The 19467-nt window shown below is 38.7% G+C and overlaps 2 protein-coding genes across 3 annotated transcripts in view; one reads left to right on the top strand and one right to left on the bottom strand.

Moving 5' to 3' along the window:
* Window positions 1-55: 55 nt before the first annotated feature.
* Window positions 56-10268, top strand: dnajc2 (DnaJ (Hsp40) homolog, subfamily C, member 2). Its single transcript, XM_088072900.1, has 16 exons — window positions 56-283; window positions 1116-1306; window positions 2098-2173; window positions 2255-2353; window positions 2442-2664; window positions 3610-3675; window positions 3804-3895; window positions 4061-4182; window positions 6741-6890; window positions 6967-7055; window positions 7198-7267; window positions 7406-7587; window positions 8454-8554; window positions 9088-9198; window positions 9847-10007; window positions 10096-10268. Exons 1-16 carry the CDS (start codon window positions 229-231, stop codon window positions 10162-10164), a joined length of 1857 nt encoding a protein of 618 aa, XP_087929026.1. The 5' UTR covers window positions 56-228; the 3' UTR covers window positions 10165-10268.
* The window catches only part of pmpcb (peptidase, mitochondrial processing subunit beta), a 34626-nt gene continuing 25339 nt past the window's right edge, over window positions 10181-19467 (bottom strand). The window contains exons 8-13 of one of the 2 annotated variants that reach the window (XM_088072902.1): window positions 13065-13208; window positions 12707-12867; window positions 12531-12616; window positions 12356-12444; window positions 11633-11708; window positions 10181-10395 (exon numbers count right to left, since the gene is read on the bottom strand). In XM_088072902.1, the coding sequence (XP_087929028.1) occupies window positions 10331-10395; window positions 11633-11708; window positions 12356-12444; window positions 12531-12616; window positions 12707-12867; window positions 13065-13208 (621 nt within the window). In that variant the 3' untranslated portion in view covers window positions 10181-10330. Of the gene's footprint in view, window positions 10396-10956; window positions 11300-11632; window positions 11709-12355; window positions 12445-12530; window positions 12617-12706; window positions 12868-13064; window positions 13209-19467 lie in introns of those variants that run through there. The other variant, XM_088072901.1, reaches the window with a different exon arrangement.

Raw genomic sequence — 19467 nt, 5'->3', positions numbered from 1 at the left:
GCTTTCCAGCGCCTCCACAAAATACGTTTATTGCGGAACTGCGATTGTGCGGAACAGTAGTTGCAACACGGAGCGTTAATGACGTGACGCGCAGCTGGTTTTCGGTCGGCACTTGGAGAGGGAGGCCCATGTGGTGTGTTAATGAGCGGGCCACAAACTTTAGCACTTCGCAAAGCTTTCACTTAGTCATCTCGGCACCTGAATGTTCGTGAAGCCCGTTTTTCTACGATGTTGTTAGAAGCGCTGGACGGCGATGAGACGCTGGTGTTTGCAGCCGCTGCCGGTAAGAAGAGACGCGGGAGAGGAATGTAGCTCGCTAAGCTAGTGAGGCAGATATGTGAGGACTGCTGCTACACTCGTTAGCACGCAGCTAAAACGCAGACAGTGAGCACTAAGCTAACAATATCAGCTAATTCACAGCTGGGGGAGTCTTTTGTTGTTAATAACGTGTCGGTCGTGTGTTTTTTGTTTGTTCAAACATTGTGGTTGTGTGTTTGTGTGTGTGTGTGTGTTTGTTTCATAATGTACCTGAGCTGCTGCTGCACAGACACTTGCTGCACTGATTTATTACAGCTAACACTTGCTATTTGCCAGCTGTTAGTATTAAACATACTGTGACTTATTTGACGTTTCACTGACTTTAATGTCTCTGCCTGTCAGTCAGTCATGACTAGACTGTTACATAATGTGTGGACACCTGTTGTTGTGCCTTCAGATGCTCTGACCGGCCACCATTTTCAATGATCACAAATGTAGCACTGGTTTGCTCTTATAGAGGAGAAGGTTTAAAGTGATAGTTTGGCTTTTTGAACTGCTGAACTACTACTTATCCATAGTCTGTGTATTACATACAGTAGTTGTCAGTTGGCACGCCCCCCAGTCTGGAGAAGCAGGCTGGAGTCTGACACATCAGTTTATTAATCTTATGCAACAAAACCGATTTTAGCTTTCTAAAACATCCCCTCCTAAAAAATCAATATCATATTAAGGTCATGCTTTATTGAGTGTATTTTAAGCGCTCTGTCAGACAGCGTGTTAAAAAATCTCATATCCGGTGGGGCTCTGTATTGTCGTCACAACTTGACGAGGTGTTCTTGCGTCTCCGTCTCTCTCAGCCTCTGTGCAGATCCAGGTGGAGCCTGTGGGCCGATGGTTCGAAGCCTACGTGAAAAGAAGGAACAGGAATGCATCTGCCTCCTTCCAGGAGCTGGAGGAGGAAGAGGAGTCTTCTGAGGAGGAGGAGGATGAGGAGTTCCAGCTGGAGGAGTACCCGATGCTCCGCACACTCGACCCCAAAGACTGGAAGGTACCGCTCGAGATCAGAGTATTAGTCATAGGAAGAGAAGCTTCCTGTATAGAGCTGACCTCATCAGCAACCATTAGTTGAAGAAATGCCTTAATTCTGATGAGTTACTTTCTGTTAATCACGAGCGACAGCAGCTTTCCCCACTAAATCTTCCTCCTGTGAATGTGCCACAGACTGGTCATCCCTGCATTGTTTGACTGAGGAACAAATTCAGTGTAAATGCAGAAAATAGTGGAAGTTTTCCATCACAGGTTCCAAGCGGCATCTCCTTTTTTTTCAATATTTAAGATTTTACTGAATGTTCAACAAGACTATCCGAAACAGAACGAGACAACAACAAAACTACAAAAACAAACAGGCAGATTGGCTAACACGTAATGACAGACTATGGGCGGGTTTACATCAACCCTCAAATTGTGCAAATCAGAACTGAGAATATAAAATGTGCCTAATGGTGACACAGCAGTTAAAAAATCCCCTTAAATTTTACGCTCGCATGGGGTGATATTTCAGGCAGTTCATAAAAATGAGTCCAGACTAAAAATGACTTAGCATTTTAGCATCCCTCTCTCTATCTCCATCTCTCTCTCTCTGTATATACTGTATATATATAAATATATATATATATATATATATATATATATATATATATATATATAAATATATATGCATACACAGACACATATGTTGACAGTGGGTGCAGTGACCCTTCATATGTAGTCGTTTTTATTAAAAGAAATCTGATGACTGAATGTGGCATATACTGAGCTCTTTTCTTCTTTGCCTGTCAGAATCAGGATCACTACTCCGTCCTCGGGCTGCCACACTTGCGGTACAAAGCCACGCAGAAACAGATCAAAGCTGCCCGTGAGTTCATCTCCTCCTCCTGCTCTCATCGTTCATCTGTCCGGCTTCACTCGGCTCATTTTCTCTGCCGTTTCTCAACAGACAAAGCGATTGTGCTGAAGCACCACCCCGACAAGAGGAAAGCTGCGGGAGAGCAGATAGTAGAGGGAGACAACGACTACTTCACGTGTATCACTAAAGGTATCAAACTCTGCCTGCGATTGATATCAGCACTGATGTTCGTCTGCTCTGAACTCTGCTGTTTCCTCTGCGTCTCTGTGAACCTCAGCGATAGAAACCCTGTCAGACCCCGTGAAGAGGAGAGCCTTCGACAGTGTCGACCCGACCTTTGACAACAGCGTGCCTTCAAAGAGCGAAGGCAAAGAGAACTTTACGGAGGTCTTCTCCCCCGTTTTTGAGAGAAACGCCAGATGGTCAACCAAAAAGCACGTGCCCAAACTCGGAACCATGGAGTCGTCTTTCGAAGACGTCGATAATTTTTACTCTTTTTGGTGAGTTTTTGCCGCTTCCTTGCGAGAAACAATGATTTGATTAGAGGAATTAAAGTGATGGTTTTTAAGTGTAAAGTGTTTTTATTACGGCTGTCAGCGCTAAGGCGTTACTTGCGATGCGATTAATGTCCGTAATTATTGCATTAATTATTTAAAATCGCGTTAAATCGCCAGCCGACATTTCTGTCCTTAAGAGGCTGTCCAGTGGTCCCAAACAGGTCTTGTCAGTTTCTCAGTAAGCAGATGGAATTCTATTTAATACTGCGAAGTTAAGCTAAATTTTGGTGATTGAAAAACAGCACGGCCATTTCACAGGAGTCCATGACCTCTGACCTCAGTAGGTTCTGTGGGTACCCATGAGTCTCCCCTTTATAGACACGCCCACTTTATGCTAGTCCCGTCATTTGATTTCTAATCGAGACAGTCTGGTAAGAATTACTTCACCGTGTCAATATTGACTTCAGTACTGTTGTGTAATGCAAAATAATGGAATTTAAAAGACATGATTTATCGCAATTAAATAGCCCTAGTTGTAACCCTTTGAAACTTGCGCAAACAATGAGCAACTTAAAAAGAAGTGATCCAAAAATGAGCAAAAAAGAGGAAAATGTCAGAGAAAAAATACCTTATAATTAGTAAATAAATAAAAAGAAAAAAAGCTTAGAAGCTTAAAAATTATAATAATTTTGTTGAATGAGTAAAAATATATAATTATGATAAAAAAAAGTTTTTCTGGACTTTTTTTTTTTTTACTAGCAGTTTGTAGGACATCTCTGTCTTAAGTTGCTCGTTGCCTTTTTACTCCATGTTTTTGACAGAAATGACACCATTTTTCTCAGGGTTTAAAGTGTTAAATATTTGTGAAAGATGTTCAAATGCGGCTCAAGAAAAGTGATGTCGCTCCAGGTTTTAAAGCGTTAACTTTTACACCGTTTCCCGTTAAAGGTACAACTTTGACTCATGGAGGGAATTCTCCTACCTGGATGAAGAGGAGAAGGAGAAGGCTGAGTGGTAAGCTGTGTGTGTGTGTGTGTGTGTGTGTGTGTGTGTGTGTGTGTGTGTGTGTGTGTGTGCGTGTGCGTGTGTGTGTGTGTGTGTGTTCCGCCCACAGCGTGTGACTGACAGTGTTTGTGTTTCAGTCGAGACGAGAGGAGATGGATTGAAAAGCAGAATCGAGCGTCCAGAGCTCAGAGGAAGAAGGAGGAGATGAACAGAATACGAACACTAGTTGGTACAGTCTCTCAGAACCAACACACACACACACACACACACACACACACACACACACACACACACACACACACACACACACACTCTGCACTGATCATATGATGCACGGCGCAGGACCCCCTGCTGACCGTTACTGACACTGATGGCTTGTGTTGCCTCGCTGCAGATACGGCCTACAGCTGTGACCCTAGAATAAAGAAATTCAAAGAAGAAGAAAAGGCCAGGAAGGAGTCTGAGAAAAAGGCCAAAGCTGAAGCCAAGAAGAGAGAGCAGGAGGAGAAGGAGCGGGTGAGTCTCATTTCCCTTCAGTGGATTAATCAATAAACATCATCTTTATCTTTCAATCTGACGGTGACGCAGAAGAAGAAAACGTTCCTGATTAAAAGGCTTTTGCTTTGCTCATGTGACGTGGAAGTTGCTGTAATTGTCAAGTCAGTTTTGTTAACCCTTAGTGCCCGCTTTAATATCACACACACCCGTATGCGTGCAAAATGTGCCTTTCAGAATCAAGCTTTACAAAATATTACACATTAATATTATTTACTACTTTTCATTGAGTTAATTTTTTGAATCAACATCAGTCCTAATCATAAATATCAAATACTGAGCAACTTTCAGAATTTTAATCCTTTAAATGCATGAATTTTATTCCTGTTTTGATTATTTTGGCTGTGTTCATGCATATGGTATACATTTAGGGAAGAGTGTGGTTTTTTTGTTTAATCTTTGAATTTCCAGCTCAGCTCCTACAATAAGTCTAAAATACTCAGTTGAAACTAAATTTTTACATTCATGTTGTTGAGTTGAAACTAAATTTTTACATTCATGTTGTTGAGTGCAAAACATGCTTTTTGAAACTCATTCAAACTGACATTTTTGATCCCGCAGCCATCAAAGCATAAAAACATGCGCTGTATTATTTCTGGGTGTCATTCTGGGATTTTGCTCTGGAATTTTTACTATTTCCACCTGATGACTGATTAGTGATGCTGCTAATCATTGACATATCCCAGACTGTGATAATTTAAAAAAATCTGCTTAATATGTAGTATATTGAAAGTAATTGGTTTTTTTTTCACATTGAAAAAGTGACATCATCACAAAAACCTGGCATTTAAAGGGTTAAAAATGAATGTTTGATAATGAATATTTGATATTTTTCATTAGGACTGATTTTGGTTAAAAAATTAACTAGATGAAAGTAGAAAATCATAATGTTGTATAATATTTTTATATGCATGTTGTGTGCAGAGCGATGTGTGAGTATTTGACTGCACAAAAAATAATGTCTAAAAATCAATGCTGCTGCTGAGATTGATTCTTGTTCGCTTTATATGCAGGTTTCTTTTCTCAGTGCAGGGTTACTGATTTTCGTAGCTTCCTCTGGGATGCGTGCTGCTTGCGTCCTGACACTCGGTCTCATCCTTTTTAATATGTCCGGACCTCACGAGAGCACTGAACCCAGGAACGTCCCAAACACAGCAAAATTACATATTAAAAAAAAAACAAACAGGCAGGGCCACATAAACACACTGAGAGTGGGTCATAAATGATGATGAGGCTCCTGATAGGTCAGAGTTTGTGTTTGATGGCTTCAGTTTCACTCGTCTATTTAAAACTGGACATAAAGGACAGTGTGTGTTTCCTGTTTCAGACCTGACTTAGTGTGAACAAATATCAGCAACACACTGTAACTAACAAGTAACCACCTGTTATCTACATGTGTGTTTTGATCCAGTACCTTTGTCTATAGAAACATATTTTTTTGTTTGCCTCTATTATTTTCTACTCCTTTTTATTTATTTTTATTTATTTAATTATACCCTTATTTAATAGTTTTTGTTTATTTAAGTATACCCTCATTTAATTGTTTTTCTTCATTTAATAATACCTTTAATTGTTTTTCTTTATTTAATTATACCCTTATTTGTTTTTCTTTATTTAGTTATACACTTATTTTTTTTTTACTTATTAAATTATACCCTGATTTAATAGTTTTTGTTTAAGTATACCCTTATTTGTTTTTCTTTATTTAATAATACCTTTACTTAATTGTTTTTCTTTATTTAATCATACTCTTATTTGTTTTTATTTATTTAATTGTTTTTCTTTTTTTAAGTATACCCTTATTTCATTGTTTTTCTTTAATTATACCTTTATTTAATTTTTTAATTTATTTAATTATACTCATATTTAATACTTTTTTTTATTTAATTATACCCTTGTTTAATTGTTATTTATTCAATTATACCCTTATTTAATAGTTTTTGTTTATTGAAGTACACCCTTATTTAATTGTTTTTATTTATTTAAGTACACCTTTATTTAATAGTTTTTGTTTATTTAATTATACTCTTAATTGTTTTTCTTGTTTTAAGTATACCCTTATTTGTTTTTCTTTAATCATACCTTTATTTAATTGTTTTTATTTATTTAATTATACCCTTATTTAATAGTTTTTGTCTATTTAATTATACCCTTATTTAATAGTTTTTGTCTATTTAATTATAACCGTATTTAATAGTTTTTATTTAAGTATACCCTTATTTAAAAGTTTTTGGTTTTTGTAAGTATACCCTTATTTATTTTTTTATTTATTTAATTATACCCTTATTTTCTTTTTCCCCACCTATTAATTTGTTCATACTATTTTATTTATTTACTTAATTCATTTCATTTCTTTCCTTCTTCATCTATTTATTTATTTTTCCTACTTACATAATTGAAAGGTCTTTGTGTGTATGTGTATTTTATTTTTGTATGTTCACATAATCCAATAAAAAGAGAATTACAAAAAAAGAAGAACTGTGATTTGGGCTCATGAGTCAGTTTGCGGTGTTTTCCAGGCCCGACAGGCCGAGCTGGAGGCCGCTCGTCTGGCAAAGGAGAAGGAGGAGGAGGAGGCCAAGCAGGTCGCCCAGCAGGCCAAGAAAGAGAAGGAGATCCAGAAGAAGGCCATCAAGAAGGAGAGGCAGAAACTCAGGACCACCTGCAAGGTTCATCCTCACACCTCACAGCGTCCGACCCTCTGGCTTCAGTCGAGCTTACACTAATGCTGTTTTCTGTCTCCAGAACTGGAATTACTTTGCAGACAACGAAGCTGACAGTGTGAAAATGATGGAGGAGGTGGAGAAGCTCTGTGATCGTCTGGAGCTGACGAGGTACGGTCACCCTCAGGATCGCCGCTGTCATTCATTTACATACTTTAAACCAGTTTTTGACACATTTCCTCATCCCAGACTCACAGTGCGTTCAGGAAGCAGCCCTGAGGAGGTGTTACAATCTGTTTATTTTTGTTTCCAGTCTGCAGTCCCTGAATGAGATCTTAGCGTCCGGCTCAAAAGAGGACAGCAAGGTAGCTGTGGAGAAGCAGGTAAAAAAAAACAACAACACAAAAACAACATTTGTTTGTATTTCTTTTAATTTGACAGCTGATAGAAATGCAGAGCTAAAACTGTCCCGTGATGATGTCCTCACAAGCGTGCAAACGTGCTGTCGTCCCCGCCCTCAGGTGCAGGAGGTGAACGCCCAGCTGCAGAGAGAGAAGGAGGCCGAGGTCCAGATGCGGCAGGCGGCTCGCAGCGCCGAGCAGGCCAGCGGAGGAGGAGGAGCCGGGGGGAAGGGCTGGAACGAGGAGGACCTCCAGCTGCTTATCAAAGCCGTCAACCTGTTCCCTGCTGGGACCAACGCCAGGTACACACACTCACAGACACACACTGACGCACACACTAAAACAGCTTCAGCTCTGCGTCCGTGTGCTCAGGGTGTGTTCAGGCTCAACGTTTAGTGTTGGTCATCTGTGTTTCAATCAGCACAGATGAATCTGAGTTATTTTCATTAATGCTAATATTGAGGCAGCATAACTCGCTTTAACATAACAGTTGTTCAACTGTGTGATAAAAGCAAATTTGGCAGATATGTTTATGGGTATATTGGGATCAAAACTGGATATCATGACAGATTCAGACCCTGGTAACCATGGCAGCCATTTTTCCAAATAGCTGCCAGCAGTTTGTTTAAATTTCCTCTCCAGGACGGGTTGACTGAATCATTCAGTAGTAGGGTTACAAATTGTACGCACCTGATCGGTTAATTGGTCAAATCAACAATCGATTAACCGATTATTTGAAATAACATAAAAACTTTGTTCTTTTCAAATACCAAATGCGGGTTTTCCTCAGTCAAAGCTCACAGCCACATATTGCATATATATTTTGACAACATTTCACAATGTATCGATTTAATTTCACGTTCGATTAAATTCTTAACAATCGAATAATTGATCATCGATTAATTATCATCCCTAGAATATCAATCGCGCTGGTCTTTCCAGACGACTTCAGTAGCATATTTAATGGCATGAGTGTGTTTACATGGCCTATGCTAATATATAGCTCCCTACTCTCTAACACAATGGTGCGTGAACAAGAAAATATGAGAAACTGGAAGGAAAGAAAGGAAGTTTTAATGACACATTGATGCTGCGCAGTGTTTGACAGTCATCTATTGAAAGAAAAAGTCGACTGTTAATTGTTTTTTTTTTCCTTTTCTTTGTCCAGATGGGAAGTTATTGCCAACTATATGAACCTTCACTCCACCTCGGGCATGAAGAGGACGGCCAAAGACGTCATCAATAAAGCCAAGAATCTCCAACGGCTCGGTGAGCTCAGATATTAAATACCAGTTAGCATCAGTGTAGTTGTGTGTGTGCTAACAGTCACGGTTAAATGAACCCAGCTGAGTTATTTTACATACAACACAGCTTATTAATGCTAATTCAGAATGACTATTTCAGACCCATTCAGTGAAATGCAGAACAAAGTGCAGCTTCTGTTACTGACCTCCAAATCTTAGTTGATACAAAGTTAAATATATTTCTGAAGTGTAACGGCATTTTCTTCCTGCAAGTCAACAAAAACTAAGTGATGGGCTGAATCATAAAAATGCAATATTTTTAGGGATTCTTAAAACTTTCGATGTTGAGGTAAAATACACAACTCTTTGCTCAGATGAGATTAAACTGAACCAATGTTGCTTTCAAAAAAAGCGATGGTTGAAATTGTTTTTATTTACAGAGGAAAAAGATATAGTTAAATTAACATTTATTAAGATTAGAATACTATTCTCCGTGCTGTTTTTGGCTGTTTTGATGCAGTAAAAAGTTAATCAGCCCTGTTATTATCACCTCTATAGATCCAGTGCAGAAGGACGAGATCAACAGAAAAGCCTTTGAGAAGTTCAAGAAGGAACACGGGTCGGTAGCGCCCACCATCGACAACGCCGTGCCCTCCGAGAGATTTGATGGTGAGTCTGCGAAAAAGACCAACAACACACCAGTTTCCAGTGTGGAGAAAATAATTCCTCTAGTGGTGTGTTCCCACTGACTGTTAACATACAAACATTACTGAACATTATACTGCGACATTTTTGACACCCTATATAATGATATTTCTAATAACATATATTTTTATATTTTTTTCACTTAGTATACTCTGAATTTTATTGGTATACATTGAACTAATTTATACTAACTATGGCTTTTTTTTTTAGTTTATTATGACATTGTTTTTAAACATTGTACTCTGACATTTTGTGAATATAATCATGATTTTTACAACATATTTACTTTAATTCTGTTAATGGCGAACAATACCCTGGCAGTTTTTTTTCTGCCATATTAAAGTATGACTTTAACATACTTTACTGTGGCATTTTTTTGACACACCATGTCGTAATATTTCTACTGTGACATTTTTGATAGACTATTTCAGATTTGAATTTCAGGAAGTTATGAAATGATGCATACTGCCTGAGCCTGTTGTGCATGTAAGCCTGCTCAGGAAACAGGAGATGTTTAAGGAATTCATAGTGAGGAAATGTTTGACAAATATAAAATGAAATATTATGGTAAAAAATCCCCGCCTCATTGAGTCGCTGTGTTTCATCCTCCAGCCTCTGGCAGCGACAGCAACGCCGCCTCCTGGACCACCGAGGAGCAGAAACTTCTGGAACAAGCCCTGAAGACTTACCCTGTCAGCACACCCGAGCGCTGGGAGAAGATCGCTGCTGCCGTCCCAGGACGGAGCAAGAAGGACTGTATGAAGAGGTACAAGGTAAGATGATCCGGCCAGCGCGGACTAAACAGCAGAAATGTCTGTCACTGCAGTGCTGGACTGACACGTGTCCCTGTTTCTCTGACAGGAGCTGGTGGAGATGGTTAAAGCCAAGAAAGCTGCACAGGAACAGGTTGCAAACAAGAGTAAAAAATGACAAGAGCCACAAAGAATAGTATCTGTTATTTTAACATTATTGTGTTGGTCTTTATTTTATAATAAAAATTAAAGGAGGAAAAAATACTACAGACGATACTTAAATACTGTGTGTGTGTTTGTATGCTGTACAGATGATGGGTTATGTGTTCCCAGAGGCGGTCTGTTCAGGTTCTCATCCAGAACATCCCGCTGCGGATCTGGTTGTAGTCTGGCAGCTGTTCGATTGGACCTGAGACAAAAAGAGAGAAGTTTAATGTCAGCTGAAGTGCATTTCACTGCTTTCAAAAGGAAAACGAGTGTGTTACACTGCGGGCTTATTCTTTAAGTCTTAGCTTAGTTAGTCTTAGGTTTCTGTTGGTTTCGATGAAAACACTGCACTCATGCAAAGGGCTGCGAGCGCGACATCACAGAAACTATCCACCTGCTGTAAATGCTGGAGGTGTTTTTGTTTACAGTCTGTCTGAAGGTGTTCACAGAGCTCAGCCAGTACTTTGCTGAGTACAGTGTTTTATTAATCCCTGCCCACCTACAAGAATATCAGTTCAAGTGTCCGCTCTGTTTAAAATGTTTTCACAGCTTTACCTCACTGCGACGTACGTGCTCTTAAAAGCCACCAAACGCCGCTGAAAAACAGTGATTTTACTTTACTCTTCTACTGCTGCCTTCATCAGTTTGTTTGTGTTATTGTGTGACTTTGGCGTTTTAAAGGGTTAATAACTCAACCTCAATACAGTTTTCTTACACATTTTTCAACCAATACATTTCCATGACTTTGAGGCAAAATTTCAAGACCATTGATGCTTATCTGTTGTTTTTTATTGCACATTTTAAAGACAATTTTATTTCTTTACATTTTAAAGAAAACTTGCTGTGAGTTTGTTCTCCTTAAAAATCACCAAAATTACCCTTTATCACAGCCAGAAACTGTAAAAACAGAAAAGATTGTTGGATTTTCAAATGTGACTGTAGTTAAATACGTCATATGTTACTACAGTTTTGTAAAACAAAATTCCATGACTTTTTCCAGGTCTGTCACGACTGTACAAACCCCGTCAGTAGCTGTTAGAGGCAGCAGTAAAGCAGCCGCTCCTGTGTTTGCAGGTTAAATGACTGTTTTGTCAATGGAGTCTTGCCTTAAAAGGAGCATAAATAATAACTTCATTAGCCCATCGAACAGCCATCAGTGTGGTAAAACGGTGAAAATTTGGTGTACAGTGAAACTGAAATTGATCTTTTTGTGGTTTGCAGCTGCTCTGTCAACAGCAGGATATTGTAAATGATACACTGACCGCGGAGAAATCTGTCATGCAACCCAACTTACAAAATCTGAACTGTTCCTTTAAAGTGTCCTCCATGAGCTCAGGGACACTCAGACACTACATACTGAGCAGATTAGCTTAAACTGTGCGTAAGTTTTTCTAATATTTGTTTACTTCAAAACCATTAGGAAAAAAAAAACAACGTACCAACTGCTGCGATGGCTGGAGCCTTATTGTAGATGTATTTGGTGCACACGTCCTTAATGGTCGCAGCATCGATAGCCTGTTGACGGACAAAAATAGTTTTAAACAACGATTCAAACAGCGTCTCATCTTTTTTTATTATTATTCTAAATTCCCCTAAAAATCTATTTAAAAAAAAACATTTTCTGATTTTCTGATATATATTGTCGCACGCAAACTTCATATCTCCACATTTTCTTTTTTCTTTCTTTTTTTTTTTTTAAATGCAATTGGTCCCCCTCTAATTTTATCAGTGGGTTTTACCACTTCTCAACTAATAAAATGTATTTTTAAAAACTTGTGACTAAACCACCTCTCTCCAATGGATCCTTTTAAAATATGTGTTTGTTTTTTTTTAAATAGCTAAAAAATAGCAATTTTGGAGACCAGAGGTTTGTGCCACACAGCAGCGATATGTCAGTTAAACAGGATGTTGGCACGGTGACAATCTTTCTAAAGTGTTAACCAATGAGATGTCAGCGAGGGAAAGAAAGGCCGGCTAATTTATCAGGAGGTGTAGGAATACTTAAAAATCTCTGACGTTTTTATGCCTACAGCTGCAGCAAAAGTTACCAACACAACATTGTACAGTTCCGTTTCATGGGCTTTGTAAAGCCTGGAAATGTAACAATAGTTGAGATCTGGAGTTTAAAATCATGATTGAAACTTTGGACTGTATCCACTCACGTCGATTCTGGCCTCCAGCTCGTGTAGAGGGATCCTGCGGCTGTAGCACAGCATCTGTCTGCCGATGTCCTCGCAGATGGGGGTGGAGCCTGAGACAAGCTGACGCCAGTAAAAAAAGAAGAGCTACTTTATGTTTCAGTGATCACCGGTGCGGCCTGCTGCCACACACACTCACCGTCCAGATGCAGGAGCATGTTGGTCTTGAGCAGGTTTTTGGCCCGTGCCACCTCGCTCTCCGTCACACTCGTGCAAAGAGACATCCTGAGAAGAGAAAAGATTGATCATCCCACCTGGAGGCAGACATGGATGGTTGAAGTGAATCATTTGAGTTTATCTGATGTGTGTCCTCACCATTCCATCTGAGTGAAGTGCATCATGTCGCTGATGGTGCCGGGCTCGCACACCATGTAGAGCCCCCACAGGCCCGTGTCTGTGTAGCACGTGTTGAAGGACTGGAAGCTGTGGCACAGGTTCCCCTGACAGGCCATCTGAGCCAGTTTACTGGACAGATTCTGGGTTCACAGGAGAGACGGTAACAGGGTGTGTGCTTGCTGTTTTATGTTAGTTATAAAACTACCGTCGCTAAAAACAAACATCTTTGCGCAGCAACTTAAGGGCTCGATCATTTTCTGACCAAATGTGTTTCAGAATTTTAACATTTTCCATATTGACTCTTGTGAAAATAATTTCAGGTTTCATGTGTACTCACCACGCCTCCACCAAACGAGCGGTCCCAGTTCCCGATGAGTGTGTTAGCCACCATGAGGGGGATGGTGTCCGGGTGTGACCATCCAACTGCCTCCACTGCAATGGCGATGTGAGCCAGAGGCATCTTGTCGTCGCGCACGCGGTGCTGAAGCGATAGAAGAACACAAGCTCCACTACCAGCAAGACTGACATTCTAACACACATTTACTTTGAAATACAGTTATTTTTGGTTGCGCTAAAAGAGATTGAATGCTCTAAAAATTTCACAGAATAATCAAAAAATATATTTTTATAGTTATATGAGTTGTATTAAAACAGCGTTGGGTTATTTATAGATCTGTGGGAAAAACTGTGTATGACTTCTTTGGTCATTTTTCCGACATGCTATATTATGAAGTGTCTCAACATGCCAGTGTATGTGGTATTCAGCTATTTTTTTGAAAAATGGTGAAAAATGTAAAAATATGACATGTCCAAAAAACTGAAAACTGCTTAAAATAGCATGCTGAGACATGTCATAGCAGACAATGTTGCAAAAATAGCCAAAAACACCCTAATAATGGTAGTTGAAAAAATGACAAAAAAGGCAAGGCTATAGTATGGCAAAAATGTCAAAATATGGCATGTCCCACAAACAGCTGAAAAAACCTCAAAACAGCATAAAAGGACGTGCCAAGACACACCATAGCATAGTTTGTTGCAAAAACGGCCCAAAACACCAAAAATATGGTAGTTGAAAAAATGACAAAAAAGGCAAGGCTATAGTATGGCATGAATGTCAAAATATGACATGTCCGAAAAACAGCTGAAAACATTACAAAAGAGCATAAAAGAGTGTGCCAAGACATACCATAGCATAGTTTGTTGCAAAAACGACCAAAAACACCAAAATAATGGTAGTTGAAAAAATGACCGAAAAGGCAAGGCTATAGTATGGCAAAAATGTCAAAATATGACATGTCCCAAAAACAGCTGAAAACACCTCAGAACAGCATGAAAGAGTGTGCCAAGACACACCATAGCATAGTTTGTTGCAAAAACGGCCCAAAACACCAAAAATATGGTAGTTGAAAAAATGACAAAAAAGGCAAGGCTATAGTATGGCAAAAATGTCAAAATATGACATGTCCGAAAAACAGCTGAAAACATTACAAAAGAGCATAAAAGAGTGTGCCAAGACACACCATAGCATAGTTTGTTGCAAAAACGGCCAAAAACACCCGAATAATGGTAGTTGAAAAAATGACACAAAAGGCAAGGCTATAGTATGGCAAAAATGTCAAATTATGACATGTCCAAAAAACAGCTGAAAACACCTCAAAAATAGAGTGCAGAGACACGTCATAGCATAGAATGTCAAAAAAACACTACAAACTTCATGACACAATGTTTTAGTGTCCCTGTGTTTTTCTTCCCCCCTGTGTGTGTGTGCGTGTGTGTGTGTGTGTGTGTGGATTGTGTCCTTATATGGGTGGTGTGGTGTGACAGGTGGAGTGCTGCCATTTGAGGTCTGGAGGGCTTGGCTGCTGTAGGAGTGGCGCCTTCTGGGATTGGAGGGCTTTTAAACCGAGGATACCTACAGCTCTTCCCTTCCTGCCTTCTCCTCTCAACAGAGCCAGTGATTGCGTGTTTTCTCTGCAGTTCTGTGTTTTGTGATTTGGGACTCATCAATGCCTTTTTGGCCTTCATTGTTATATTTTACCTCTTTACTTGTATAAATATTGTTTTTGCTTAGTTACTGTGAATGATTAAGCACGTTGTTTAAGCAGTATTACAAGTGAGTAGCCCTTTTTCTTTCATCAAATGCGTTTTTACGTAGGGAGATGAGGAAAGAGACCTGTATCTTATTTGACTTTTTTTCTGTTGGGTAAGTTTAGGGATTGTTGAGGTATTTTTTGTGTTTTTGTATTGTGGCTTGCTCACATCCAAATTAATAAACTGCTTTTATAATAAACCCTAATAATGCATGTTGAAAAAATGACCGAAAAGGCAAGGCAAAAATGTCAAAATATGACATGTCCGAAAAAAGGCTGAAAACAGCATAAAAGAGCGTGCCAAGACACGCCATAGCATAGATTGTTGCAAAAACGGCCACAAACACCAAAATAATGGTAGTTGAAAAAATGACCAAAAAGGCAAGGCTATAGTATGGCAAAAATGTCAAAATATGACATGTCCCAAAAATAGCTGAAAACACCTCAAAACAGCATAAAAGAGCATGCCAAGACACACCATAGCATAGTTTGTTGCAAAAATGACCAAAAACACCAAAATAATGGTAGTTGAAAAAATGACCGAAAAGGCAAGGCTATAGTATGGCAAAGACGTCAAAATATGACATGTCCCAAAAACAGCTGAAAACACGTCAAAACAGCATAAAAGAGCGTGCCAAGACATACCATAGCATAGTTTGTTGCAAAAACGGCCAAAAACAACAAAATAATGCATGTTGAAAAAATGACCAAAAAGGCAAGGCTATAGTATGGCATGAATGTCAAAATATGACATGTCCGAAAAAGGCTAAAAACAGCTGAAAACAGCATAAAAGAGCGTGCCAAGACACGCCATAGCATAGTTTGTTGCAAAAACGGCCAAAAACAACAAAATAATGGTAGTTGAAAAAATGACCAAAAAGGCAAGGCTATAGTATGGCAAAAACGTCAAAATATGACATGTCCAAAAAAAGGCTGAAAACACCTCAAAACAGCATAAAAGAGCGTGCCAAGACACGCCATAGCATAGTTTGTTGCAAAAACGGCCAAAAACAACAAAATAATGCATGTTGAAAAAATGACCAAAAAGGCAAGGCTATAGTATGGCAAAAATGTCAAAATATGACATGTCCGAAAAAAGGCTAAAAACAGCTGAAAACAGCATAAAAGAGCGTGCCAAGACATACCATAGCATAGTTTGTTGCAAAACCAGCCAAAAACACCAAAATAATGGTAGTTGAAAAAATGACCGAAAAGGCAAGGCTATAGTATGGCAAAAATGTCAAAATATGACATGTCCGAAAAAAGGCTGAAAAAACCTCAAAACAGCATAAAAGAGCGTGACAAGACACACCATAGCATAGTTTGTTGCAAAATCGGCCAAAAACACCAAAATAATGCATGTTGAAAAAATGACCGAAAAGGCAAGGCTATAGTATGGCAAAAATGTCAAAATATGACATGTCCCAAAAACAGCTGAAAACACGTCAAAACAGCATAAAAGAGCGTGCCAAGACATACCATAGCATAGTTTGTTGCAAAAACGTCCAAAAACACCCTAGTAATGGTAGTTGAAAAAATGACCAAAAGGGCAAGGCTATAGTATGGCAAAAATGTCAAAATATGACATGTCCAAAAAACAGCTGAAAACACCTCAAAACTGCATAAAAGAGCGTGCCAAGACACACCATAGCATAGTTTGTTGCAAAAACGGCCAAAAACAACAAAATAATGCATGTTGAAAAAATGACCAAAAAGGCAAGGCTATAGTATGGCATGAATGTCAAAATATGACATGTCCGAAAAAGGCTAAAAACAGCTGAAAACAGCATAAAAGAGCGTGCCAAGACACGCCATAGCATAGTTTGTTGCAAAAACGGCCAAAAACAACAAAATAATGGTAGTTGAAAAAATGACCGAAAAAGCAAGGCTATAGTATGGCAAAAATGTCAAAATATGACATGTCCAAAAAACAGCTGAAAACACCTCAAAACTGCATAAAAGAGCGTGCCAAGACACACCATAGCATAGTTTGTTGCAAAAACATCCAAAAACAGCCTAATAATGCATGTTGAAAAAATGACTGAAAAGGCAAGGCTATAGTATGGCAAAAACGTCAAAATATGACATGTCCAAAAAAAGGCTGAAAACACCTCAAAACAGCATAAAAGAGCGTGCCAAGACACGCCATAGCATAGTTTGTTGCAAAAACGGCCAAAAACAACAAAATAATGCATGTTGAAAAAATGACCAAAAAGGCAAGGCTATAGTATGGCAAAAATGTCAAAATATGACATGTCCGAAAAAAGGCTAAAAACAGCTGAAAACAGCATAAAAGAGCGTGCCAAGACATACCATAGCATAGTTTGTTGCAAAACCAGCCAAAAACACCAAAATAATGGTAGTTGAAAAAATGACCGAAAAGGCAAGGCTATAGTATGGCAAAAATGTCAAAATATGACATGTCCGAAAAAAGGCTGAAAAAACCTCAAAACAGCATAAAAGAGCGTGACAAGACACACCATAGCATAGTTTGTTGCAAAATCGGCCAAAAACACCAAAATAATGCATGTTGAAAAAATGACCGAAAAGGCAAGGCTATAGTATGGCAAAAATGTCAAAATATGACATGTCCCAAAAACAGCTGAAAACACGTCAAAACAGCATAAAAGAGCGTGCCAAGACATACCATAGCATAGTTTGTTGCAAAAACGTCCAAAAACACCCTAGTAATGGTAGTTGAAAAAATGACCAAAAGGGCAAGGCTATAGTATGGCAAAAATGTCAAAATATGACATGTCCAAAAAACAGCTGAAAACACCTCAAAACTGCATAAAAGAGCGTGCCAAGACACACCATAGCATAGTTTGTTGCAAAAACGGCCAAAAACAACAAAATAATGCATGTTGAAAAAATGACCAAAAAGGCAAGGCTATAGTATGGCAAAAATGTCAAAATATGACATGTCCAAAAAACAGCTGAAAACACCTCAAAACTGCATAAAAGAGCGTGCCAAGACACACCATAGCATAGTTTGTTGCAAAAACATCCAAAAACAGCCTAATAATGCATGTTGAAAAAATGACTGAAAAGGCAAGGCTATAGTATGGCAAAAACGTCAAAATATGACGTCCAAAAAAAGGCTGAAAACACCTCAAAACAGCATAAAAGAGCGTGCCAAGACACGCCATAGCATAGTTTGTTGCAAAAACGGCCAAAAACAACAAAATAATGCATGTTGAAAAAATGACCAAAAAGGCAAGGCTATAGTATGGCAAAAATGTCAAAATATGACATGTCCGAAAAAAGGCTAAAAACAGCTGAAAACAGCATAAAAGAGCGTGCCAAGACATACCATAGCATAGTTTGTTGCAAAACCAGCCAAAAACACCAAAATAATGGTAGTTGAAAAAATGACCGAAAAGGCAAGGCTATAGTATGGCAAAAATGTCAAAATATGACATGTCCGAAAAAAGGCTGAAAAAACCTCAAAACAGCATAAAAGAGCGTGACAAGACACACCATAGCATAGTTTGTTGCAAAATCGGCCAAAAACACCAAAATAATGCATGTTGAAAAAATGACCGAAAAGGCAAGGCTATAGTATGGCAAAAATGTCAAAATATGACATGTCCGAAAAAAGGCTGAAAACACCTCAAAACAGCATAAAAGAGTGTGCCAAGACATACCATAGCATAGTTTGTTGCAAAACCAGCCAAAAACACCCTAATAATGCATGTTGAAAAAATGACCGAAAAGGCAAGGCTATAGTATGGCAAAAATGTCAAAATATGACATGTCCCAAAAACAGCTGAAAACACCTCAAAACAGCATAAAAGAGTGTGCCAAGACACACCATAGCATAGTTTGTTGCAAAAACGTCCAAAAACAGCCTAAAAATGCATGTTGAAAAAATGACTGAAAAGGCAAGGCTATAGTATGGCAAAAATGTCAAAATATGACATGTCCGAAAAAAGGCTGAAAACACCTCAAAACAGCATAAAAGAGCGTGCCAAGACACACCATAGCATAGTTTGTTGCAAAAACGGCCAAAAACAACAAAATAATGCATGTTGAAAAAATGACCAAAAAGGCAAGGCTATAGTATGGCATGAATGTCAAAATATGACATGTCCCAAAAACAGCTGAAAACACGTCAAAACAGCATAAAAGAGCGTGCCAAGACATACCATAGCATAGTTTGTTGCAAAAACGTCCAAAAACACCCTAGTAATGGCAGTTGAAAAAATGACCAAAAGGGCAAGGCTATAGTATGGCAAAAATGTCAAAATATGACATGTCCAAAAAACAGCTGAAAACACCTCAAAACTGCATAAAAGAGCGTGCCAAGACACACCATAGCATAGTTTGTTGCAAAAACATCCAAAAACAGCCTAATAATGCATGTTGAAAAAATGACTGAAAAGGCAAGGCTATAGTATGGCAAAAACGTCAAAATATGACATGTTCGAAAAAAGGCTAAAAACAGCTGAAAACAGCATAAAAGAGCGTGACAAGACACACCATAGCATAGTTTGTTGCAAAACCAGCCAAAAACACCAAAATAATGGTAGTTGAAAAAATGACCGAAAAGGCAAGGCTATAGTATGGCAAAAATGTCAAAATATGACATGTCCCAAAAACAGCTGAAAACACCTCAAAACAGCATAAAAGAGTGTGCCAAGACATACC

This window comes from Plectropomus leopardus, chromosome 22, assembly GCF_026936395.1.
Source record: "Plectropomus leopardus strain MGB_pleo_1.0 chromosome 22, ASM2693639v1, whole genome shotgun sequence".
Taxonomy (NCBI): domain Eukaryota; kingdom Metazoa; phylum Chordata; class Actinopteri; order Perciformes; family Serranidae; genus Plectropomus; species Plectropomus leopardus.
This window is presented reverse-complemented; position numbering and strand designations above follow the sequence as displayed.